The sequence below is a fragment of the Phyllobates terribilis genome, unplaced genomic scaffold, assembly GCF_046119375.1.
Source record: "Phyllobates terribilis strain yellow unplaced genomic scaffold, ASM4611937v1 Scaffold_2__4_contigs__length_985480577, whole genome shotgun sequence".
In the NCBI taxonomy this organism is placed as follows: Eukaryota; Metazoa; Chordata; class Amphibia; order Anura; family Dendrobatidae; genus Phyllobates; species Phyllobates terribilis.
The window spans coordinates 411610715-411620901 of NW_027362762.1; the positions used below are offsets into that span (position 1 = coordinate 411610715).

Sequence of the window (10187 nt, forward strand, 5' to 3'; positions counted from 1 at the left end):
CAGGGTGACAGAACGTGGATTTTCACATTGTTCTATAAATGTAAACTTCTCCTCACCCTAAAAATGAAAGTCATGTAAACATTACAGAGGAAAAAGGCTACAAAGACAAAGAATATCTGGCCTCCGTGTGCTCACTCACCATAGTGTACTCATAAACAAGGCCAGCATGTCCCAAGCAGTCAGGGGTGAGATCATCCACAGAGTTCATGGCATTGCCGCCACAGGCGAGGGTAAGCCTAAGAAAAGGGCAGCAGTTAAGCTCCAGGGGAGAAACTTAAGGTGGTCATACCAGACAGAAGACAAGAATGACACCCACCTTTCCATATTTCTCCTCTTTGCTCTACGGAGAGCAACAATCCCTTCTTTAGCGAGAGCATCCAATGAAAATGGGTCAATTCCCTAGAGGGCAGGAAACTTGTTAAAACTATATTCTCATACATCATTGTATATTAGCCTACAATCGCTTTATGGCTGGAATATCAGGGTTGAAAGGCATACAAGGGCCTACTGAAGAAAACAGTATTAGGCCAGGTTCAGACGAAAATAAAAAATGACCATTTTCTTACATATCATCAGTTTGCCTGTTTTTAACATCCATGTAGCATTGTTTTTATACCTCAGTAGTTATGAAACTGTATTTGGTCTAAATTTTATGTTAATAGCAAGATATCTGTAAAAATTTAATGCAATACAGATAATACATGTGGGATCTGATTTTTTTTGTGCACCCATAGACAAATAGGAGGGTGTCATCCGAAATATGGAAAAGAATGGTGCATGCTGCACTAAAACCTCTTAACTAAACAGTCCTATTAAACAACACTAGTCAGTGAGGCATCGGATTTTACCACGGACAGCAGACATTGGTATAATACGCTCGCTGAAGCAGCCCTTACTCTGCTGAGGGGCACAAGTCAGGATGTACTGTTCTTCTGAATACATACCAGTAAATAAGTGTTCACCAGCAGCAGAGGAAAAAGAACAGGCTCGCTCTAGCACAAGATAGAAGCCAAGGGTGCTACCAATCACACTTGGGTGTTCCTTGTGCCGGATATAGAGCAATACTTGGAGGATCTCACCTTCTGGTTTATTACTATGAAGCCTTTGCCAGAATCTCCACACACTTTCTCCTTCAGGGCTACGATTTTTTTTACCCTCTCCTCAATAAATTTCCTCTCGGCTTTGACTAATTTTTCCCGCTCCTCCGCACTTTTGTAGAAAAATCCAGAATTGACTTCACTGTGTGAGCAAAAAATAAAGACAAGCAAATGAAAGAACAATAGCTATTTATACATATGTTCTGTGTGCAACACCACATATCCCAACATGTCCCCTACAAAGCATTACCCAGGGTAAATGGAGAAGATCTAATCACAATTGGAGCACTTAAAGGGAACTGGTCACATCAGAAAAGGCCATTTACTTGCAGATATAGGGTTAATTTAAAAGGAAAATAGTGTTACAATGCAGCCTTAGGCCTCATTCACATGGTTGTGTTTAAACACGCAAGTGAAAAAAAATGGTTCCAGTTCCATCACCAGTGTCATCTGTGCTCTTCACAGACAGATAAATGACAAAGCTTCCCCTATACTTTACAATGCTAATCACAGACAACATAGATGCCATCCCTGGGCTGTACATGTTTTTCATGGACCCATACACTTGTATTGGCCCTGGTCATCCGGACATGTCTCTGTGTAGCTTCAACGGACACACGGTCCAAAATAAATATGGACATGTGAACAGCAGCTTACAGTATAATGGGTATGTTGTATCTGAAAAAAATGGGTGTAACACGGACGTCTGAATGAGGCCTTACTAAAAGTGCAGCTACTGGGAGAAAATTAAAGTTATTTTTTTCCTGAGAGCTGTTGGATTTCAGTTACAGGGGTGTATACCTCTCTCAAAACACTACTGTGAGTGGTGCTGTAAGCACAGCCTGGCACGGACAGCTCGCTCTGCAGCGCATATGTGCAAAGTGCCGTTCACAGTATAAAGGTACAGAATGCACAGCAATGTAAAAACAACATTGCTGTGCACAGTCTTTGGCAACATTTTCTATCTGCTTCAGGGTTTGGAAACAGTCAAGTGGTTAAAATGTATAAACATGTTCATTCTTCTTTCACAGGCAGCGGAGTCATCACAAAGAAACAACTGCTTCAAGAAGACCACCAGCAGCAAGGAGAACCTAAGCGGCTCCACCGTCAGAATCAGGGCATTGCGTGCATATGTTCATTGCTTTTTTGGGAAATTTGACAATTTTTTATTTTTTTTTTTTTGGGGGAGGGTTGGATTTAATATAGGGCTTAAATAATTTTATGTTGTGTTAGATTGGGCACAATGATGCCAAATACATATTTATTTATTTTTGAAGGCTGAAAAGGGGGGCAAGTTTAATTATGTTTTAATTCTTTACTCCTCCTTGGGGACTTTAGCATTTATACTGTATACACTCCAATACCATTGTTTTGCGGTATATAGTGAAATTGTGGTTCTCCTATGAAGCCTTTGATTGCGTCACGGGACTTTGGGAATGAAGTTATTTAGATGCTGTTGTCAGATTGCCAGCGGCATCTAAGTGGTTAAACCACAGTGATCAGAGGAAGCTCGGGTCGCTGCAGTTACAAGGACGTGCCAGCTATTTAACACAGCCGGCACCTGCCTGGTATAAAACAGGCTCAGGCCCTGGATTGGTTTCACACATTCCATGATGAAAACATACAATCAGTGGTCCTCTAACCGTTTCATGGCCTATCAAGAGTAAGAAAACATTCAGGCTGTCCATGCAGGTTTAGTTCAGTTTTTTGGTGTCCAAAAACTAATAGTGTGATTAAAATAGACCATCATCGATACATCTCAAATTCCATTATCCACTTTTGATATCAAAAAAGCAGCCCAAAAGCTGCATGTCTTTCATAATGTCTACTTTAAATTATTTTCAGCATTTGTTCCTCTGGTTTCACTTAGCTTCTTATTGTGCTGATTTGGACACTAAAGTCACAAGTTTTAAGAACCCACCAACAGTCTCCTTTCTGTGCTCCTAATATCATTACTTAAATGTTCCATTTATATTGTATGTCTCCTCGTCTGCGAAAGAGAGATCACTGGCTCTTATATGCCAGACTACAGGGGTCAAAACCCCGGTAACGAGAAAGCCAAGCTGTCCTCAATGGTCAATAGGATTTTTAAAAAAATAATTTTCAGTAAGTCCTTGCGATTTTGAAAATATAAATCCACACATACATACGTTTTCTCGTACTCCAGGGACACATTACAGGTGAGAATATAAGCATCCTCAACCCTCTTCTTCATGTCAGGGTGACGAGCCCCATGATCAAGCACAAGTCCTCTTATTAACCTACAAGAAATTAAAACGTTCTCAGGGCCTGAGTACATGTAGTAGTAATCCTCAGTAATAATCCTGTATTAACAAGTGTTCACAATTGTGCCAATACGCTGCCAAAATATGGAACGCCAGATAGCAAAGCACGCATGCGGTTTACTTTAGCATGGTGTCTGACTGCATAACCTACCACAAGGCAATGCAGAATTCATCCGTGCAGTTGACCATTCTTTAAATGGACCCCTCACCCATCCCAAATTTAAAGCACCACTCTGGCATTTTTTCTTATCTACTAATTTAAGTGTCCTGCCCCTACTCTCATACTTAGGCTATGTGCCCACGTTGCGGACCTGAAGCATATTTTTTACGCTTCTCCCTGGCGGGAAAATCGCATGCGGATATTACATGCGGTTTTCCCGCCAGGTAGAAGCGTTTGTGAGGCGTCTTTGCATGCATTTCCGCATGCGGGTTATCAAGCACTTCTCCAAGCATCACTTGGAAAAGTGCTTGACAACTTGTTCAGAATGGTAAAAAATAAAAAAATAAACTTTATACTCACCTTCTGATGCATTCTCTGCCCCGTCCGGAGGCTTGAGCGGCTCACGCTGTTGTGTGCAGGACCTGCGGTGACGTCATTGAGTCATGTGGTGGGTCACATGACTCAATGACGTGGCAGGTCCTTCAGACAACAGCGCGACGGAGGGAAAACATCAGAAGATAAGTATAAACTTTATTTTATTCTTTTTTTTACAGGTTCTTTGGTACCCAGGTCTGGATGAGAGTCTCCTCTCATCCAGACTTGGGTACCATCCGCACATTGATTCCGCTGCGCTTCCGCAAAATTAATGAACATGCTGCGGATTTTTGACCGTAGCATATACGCTGCGGAAAAATCCGCAGCATGGGCATTGACATTGCGGAATGCCATTGGGGACCATGGGGTGCGGATATACATGCGTTTTTCAAGCGTTTACGCTGCGGAAATTCCGCAGCATATACGCTTGAAAAATGCTACGTGGGCACACAGCCTTTCCAGACGTCGTCGTTAATATTTATCAGCACTGCTCCGGTCGGTCTCCATTGGTTTGTGACCTGTTTGATCGCTCCAGTATTTGCTGGGAAAGCCAGGTCACTTCTCATTGCAGGTCTACGAGTCTCGTTCTGGCACACTTACACTGAGCGCTTGTGACCGTTACCTCTGACTTCCGGTCAGTCAGAAGTTGCGGTCACAAGATGGCGGCCCAGGGCCAGAGCGAAGTCGGGAAGAGCTGAAGACGGCGGTGGAGAGAGTGTATTACGTGCAGGGACCTTACATTAGTAGCACCACTGCAGAGCTGCAACAAAACAAAACGCTGGAGTGGTGCTTTATATAAAAGGTGCATTATCAGAAGTTTAAAAGGGATTGCCAGATTTTTTTTAAAGGCATGGCTTGATTAAAAGGGAACCTGAAAACACTACGATTAGTTATTCTGCAGGTAAACCACGTTTAATGCTGTCCAGCTGCCTTATTGAAAGACATCTATCAGCCATAAGAGTGCTGTAGAGCCGGTTGTAGAGCCGGCTGTGAACCAAAGTGCCAGGGCATTCATATAGCAGCCGGTCACAGTGTAGAGTAAAATTAATTTTCTCTCAATAGCAGCACTTTCAGTAAGGTGGCCTGACAGCACTGTAATGCTGTTTACCTGCTGATTAAAGAGATAGGCTTATCAGTGTTAAAGTAGTGGACTATCCTCAGGATAGGTCCTCAATGTCTGACTGATGGGGTTGTGACTCCTTGCACCCGGCTGGCCAATCTGCTGTTCTCAGTGTTGCTCAGAACTGCACCAGTGCAGCTCCGTCTATCATAGTGGCCGCAGCCTGGTACTGCACATCCACCCTCTATTCAAATCAACAGAGGGTGGATGTGCAGTACCCAGCCGTGGCCACTATACAGTAAATGGTACTGCGCTGTGCGGCTCCTTAACTGAGCAGTGCCAGAGGCCACCGACAGAGCAGCTGATCAGCGGAGGTGCCAGGAGTCACAAGCCCATCAGTCAGACATTGCTGACCTATCCTAGGGATAGGTCAACCTCATTAACCACATATATGCAGGTTAATAGCGGTTTCCATGGTGACAGGATCCCTTTAATAATTAACTGAAGCATTCTCACCTTCCAGCACCCCAACGAATACAAACACAAGTCAATCTGCAGGTCTGCTCTGGCCCTGAAGGCGGTGACTGCCCATTTGGAAGTCACTGCACCGCTGCAGTCTGCAATTGCATGCAGCGGTCTGGTGATTAAAAAGAGCGAGTCACCAGAGAGATGTCAAACTATGTGCTCTCTTAATCACCCGACTACTGCAGTCAATTATAAGATGTAGCAACTTCTGAAATAGGATGCACTGGGTTAGTATGCCTCCATTAGTTTTAATCAGTCTATGCCTTAAAAAGATTATTTTGCTCACGGACAATCCCTTTAACTTATTTATTCAGTAAAATAAAATAACACTGGTGCTTGTCTGTTAATGGCAAATATGCAGTCATCCCACAGAGTAAGATCGAGGAGAGGCCATACCAGATCATCTATGTACAGTAAATATTAACACGACTTACGTTGTGTCACTTTCTGTCTTATGCTTCATCTCCATAATTTCCACCATGTACAAGTCAATTGGTTCGTTGGGTTGTCTTATGGCCAAAACAGAGTCCACAACAGCCTGAAAAGCAGAATGCAGTCAGGCCGGTTTGGAACAGACATTGATAGAGCAGAGAATAACTGCTGTAGTGTACAGAACCAGGACAAAGTGGAGCAGCGTTACCTCTGTTAACACATCAGCCAGCTCGGCGTGGACTTTGGTGCGAAGCGAAGTCCTGGCCACATTAATAAGAGTTTCTCTGTCCATTTCTTTAGATACCTTCACCTCATCTAAGACTTTAAGTGCTTTTTCTTTGGCTGCTTCGAATCCTTCAGTGACAATTCTTGGGTGAAGACCCTGAAAACACACAATTCAATTGACAGAATAATTTGATTCAGAAACGGAAATCGATATACATGCAAACCTATGGCCAACTTGTTTAATTTGGCTATTATTAAATGGGTTTTCCACTTTTAGAAAATTAGACCCCAAACGCTGTCCATCACGTTAAATAATAGAAGCAGATCGTATGCAACTTCCCCGGTTCTAGCGCACATGCTCCGGTATCTGTTTTAGCTGCAGTGGTGACATTGCAACTCACATCACTGATGCACCCAAAGTTAAAAGGGTTGTCCGGTCAAAAGTGGTTAAGCTGCAGTCACTCAATGTGACTGCAGACCTATTATTTTTGACCGGACAACCCGTTTAAAGGGTTTGTCCACTACTGGGACAACCCTTTCTCAATCCCTGTGTTTCCCCTCTTGTAAAATAATAACACTTATACTTGCCTTCGGTGCAGACACTTACTCTCCTGGGGATTGCATGACATTTTGTCACATGGTCCCTGCGGCCAATCAATGCTGGCTTTACTCTCTTGCCACTGGAAGAAACATACTCTGTGGGAAGTGTGAGTGCTTCATCTCTCACTTCCTATGTACATATGCGATTTGTCCTAAGGAAGGGAGAGTGAAGCCAGCACCAACTAGCTGTAGGGACCGTGTGACATAATGTCACGCAATCCCCGGGACAGCCAGTGTCTGCACTGAAGGCAAGTATAAGTGTTGTTATTTTACAAGGGGTATTGAGAAGGGGTTTGGTCCGAGCAGTCGACAAACCCTTCAAGCTGGTTGTGCAGTCTACCTCATCAGAGTTGGCTGCAGCAGTGATGGGAGATGTTGAAGGCACTGCAGCTGGACCTGGGGAGAGTGAGTACTATCTGATCTTGTTATTTTACCTGACATGTAACACTTGGGGTCCACTTCTCTAAAAGTGGAAAACGACATTTAAAAGTATATGACATACAAATTAATATATGGCCACCCATAGACTCCAGGCACTCCATGGTCATACCCTGCTCTCAGGTCGGCAGAAGGTGCCCTGTCAGTAACAATGATTTATCACTCCTCTATACACTTTCTAGCTGTATAATCGACCTTTCAGTTCCCGGGTACCTCGGATATGTAGAGATCAGCTTGCTTTAGTAGTTCCCCAATGATCAACACGTTGGAGGTTGTCCCATCTCCTGTAATGTCGTCTTGTGCGGTGGCTACTTTTGCAATCAAGGAGGCTGTTGGATGCTGGATTTGCTAAAAAAAAGAATAAGACAAGATTTATCACTTCATCCAAACTCCCTCATACTGTCCAATGTGCCCATTACCCCCGCCTGCACATACGTACCATTTCATGGAGCAGAACATTGCCGTCCTTGGTAAGCTTGATATCTCCAGCTCCAGAGACCAACCTGCTCCAGAGAAATCAGAGTCAGACAAAAAATAGCCCTCTGCTATGTAGAGTTTAAGTGATCACTGTATAATCAGTAGGGTGTAACAGCTCTGGCCCTGATCGGGACAACAGGGAAATCACAGTCCCCTGTGTGTATGGGGTAGTAATGAGCATGTGCCATCACTGTACCATTCACTCCCTATAGGACTAAGGACAGCACATGTGCACTACTGCTCCACTCACACAAGGGACTTTGGACCCCCCCCCATTCTCAGGATTATTGGTAGTTGGACCCCTGTGATTATACATTTATGCTCCAGTCACCGCACAGCCCGGCCGGCACCAGCACATGTACCCGGCTCCAGTCACCGCACAGCCCGGCCGGCACCAGCACATGTACCCGGCTCCAGTCACCGCACAGCCCGGCCGGCACCAGCACATGTACCCGGCTCCAGTCACCGCACAGCCCGGCCGGCACCAGCACATGTACCCGGCTCCAGTCACCGCACAGCCCGGCCGGCACCAGCACATGTACCCGGCTCCAGTCACCGCACAGCCCGGCCGGCACCAGCACATGTACCCGGCTCCAGTCACCGCACAGCCCGGCCGGCACCAGCACATGTACCCGGCTCCAGTCACCGCACAGCCCGGCCGGCACCAGCACATGTACCCGGCTCCAGTCACCGCACAGCCCGGCCGGCACCAGCACATGTACCCGGCTCCAGTCACCGCACAGCCCGGCCGGCACCAGCACATGTACCCGGCTCCAGTCACCGCACAGCCCGGCAGCACCAGCACGTGTACCCGGCTCCAGTCACCGCACAGCCCGGCCGGCACCAGCACATGTACCCGGCTCCAGTCACCGCACAGCCCGGCCGGCACCAGCACATGTACCCGGCTCCAGTCACCGCACAGCCCGGCCGGCACCAGCACATGTACCCGGCTCCAGTCACCGCACAGCCCGGCAGCACCAGCACATGTACCCGGCTCCAGTCACCGCACAGCCCGGCAGCACCAGCACATGTACCCGGCTCCAGTCACCGCACAGCCCGGCAGCACCAGCACATGTACCCGGCTCCAGTCACCGCACAGCCCGGCAGCACCAGCACATGTACCCGGCTCCAGTCACCGCACAGCCCGGCAGCACCAGCACATGTACCCGGCTCCAGTCACCGCACAGCCCGGCAGCACCAGCACATGTACCCGGCTCCAGTCACCGCACAGCCCGGCCGGCACCAGCACATGTACCCGGCTCCAGTCACCGCACAGCCCGGCAGCACCAGCACATGTACCCGGCTCCAGTCACCGCACAGCCCGGAAGCACCAGCACATGTACCCGGCTCCAGTCACCGCACAGCCCGGCCGGCACCAGCACATGTACCCGGCTCCAGTCACCGCACAGCCCGGCCGGCACCAGCACATGTACCCGGCTCCAGTCACCGCACAGCCCGGCCGGCACCAGCACATGTACCCGGCTCCAGTCACCGCACAGCCCGGCCGGCACCAGCACATGTACCCGGCTCCAGTCACCGCACAGCCCGGCCGGCACCAGCACATGTACCCGGCTCCAGTCACCGCACAGCCCGGCCGGCACCAGCACGTGTACCCGGCTCCAGTCACCGCACAGCCCGGCCGGCACCAGCACATGTACCCGGCTCCAGTCACCGCACAGCCCGGCCGGCACCAGCACATGTACCCGGCTCCAGTCACCGCACAGCCCGGCAGCACCAGCACATGTACCCGGCTCCAGTCACCGCACAGCCCGGAAGCACCAGCACATGTACCCGGCTCCAGTCACCGCACAGCCCGGCCGGCACCAGCACATGTACCCGGCTCCAGTCACCGCACAGCCCGGCAGCACCAGCACATGTACCCGGCTCCAGTCACCGCACAGCCCGGCAGCACCAGCACATGTACCCGGCTCCAGTCACCGCACAGCCCGGCCGGCACCAGCACATGTACCCGGCTCCAGTCACCGCACAGCCTGGCCGGCACCAGCACATGTACCCGGCTCCAGTCACCGCACAGCCCGGCAGCACCAGCACATGTACCCGGCTCCAGTCACCGCACAGCCCGGCCGGCACCAGCACATGTACCCGGCTCCAGTCACCGCACAGCCCGGCCGGCACCAGCACATGTACCCGGCTCCAGTCACCGCACAGCCCGGCAGCACCAGCACGTGTACCCGGCAGCCGTCCTCCCTCCCGCACATCACAGGGCCGCGCTCTTACATCTTCATGGTGCCCTTAGGCCCGAGGTTGGTCCGCAGCACATCCTGGAGCCCGCGGGCCGCACTGATGTTAACGGCGAGGGCCGCATGGGCCCGGGCTACCTCGGCTTTCGGGTTAAGGGCTTTCACGGCCGCCATTGTGGTGCAGCAGGGACTCAGAAGAGGCGAGAGGAGACAGCGCGGCACACAATGACCAAGCCCCGGCCTTCCCTGCACGCCGCGATCGTAAGAGACAGGGGCCGGCGCTTCCAGAACAATCTAGCATGCTCCCCAGCA

At 49.2% G+C, this 10187-nt stretch overlaps 1 protein-coding gene and 1 non-coding gene across 2 annotated transcripts in view; both read right to left on the bottom strand.

Annotated features, from left to right (window-relative positions):
- Positions 1-10187, bottom strand: part of LOC141246029 (T-complex protein 1 subunit zeta-like) — a 22954-nt gene extending 12767 nt beyond the window's left edge. Inside the window, exons 1-10 of the mRNA XM_073669105.1 lie at positions 9913-10187; positions 7637-7700; positions 7411-7545; positions 6143-6316; positions 5937-6040; positions 3248-3358; positions 1080-1239; positions 317-399; positions 140-236; positions 5-57 (exon numbers count right to left, since the gene is read on the bottom strand). Of these exons, the coding sequence (XP_073525206.1) occupies positions 5-57; positions 140-236; positions 317-399; positions 1080-1239; positions 3248-3358; positions 5937-6040; positions 6143-6316; positions 7411-7545; positions 7637-7700; positions 9913-10049 (1118 nt within the window). The 5' untranslated portion in view covers positions 10050-10187. The remainder of the gene's footprint in view (positions 1-4; positions 58-139; positions 237-316; positions 400-1079; positions 1240-3247; positions 3359-5936; positions 6041-6142; positions 6317-7410; positions 7546-7636; positions 7701-9912) is intronic.
- Positions 3432-3561, bottom strand: LOC141256937 (small nucleolar RNA SNORA15). The gene has a single exon (XR_012317876.1). It is a non-coding gene; the product is annotated as a small nucleolar RNA SNORA15 (small nucleolar RNA).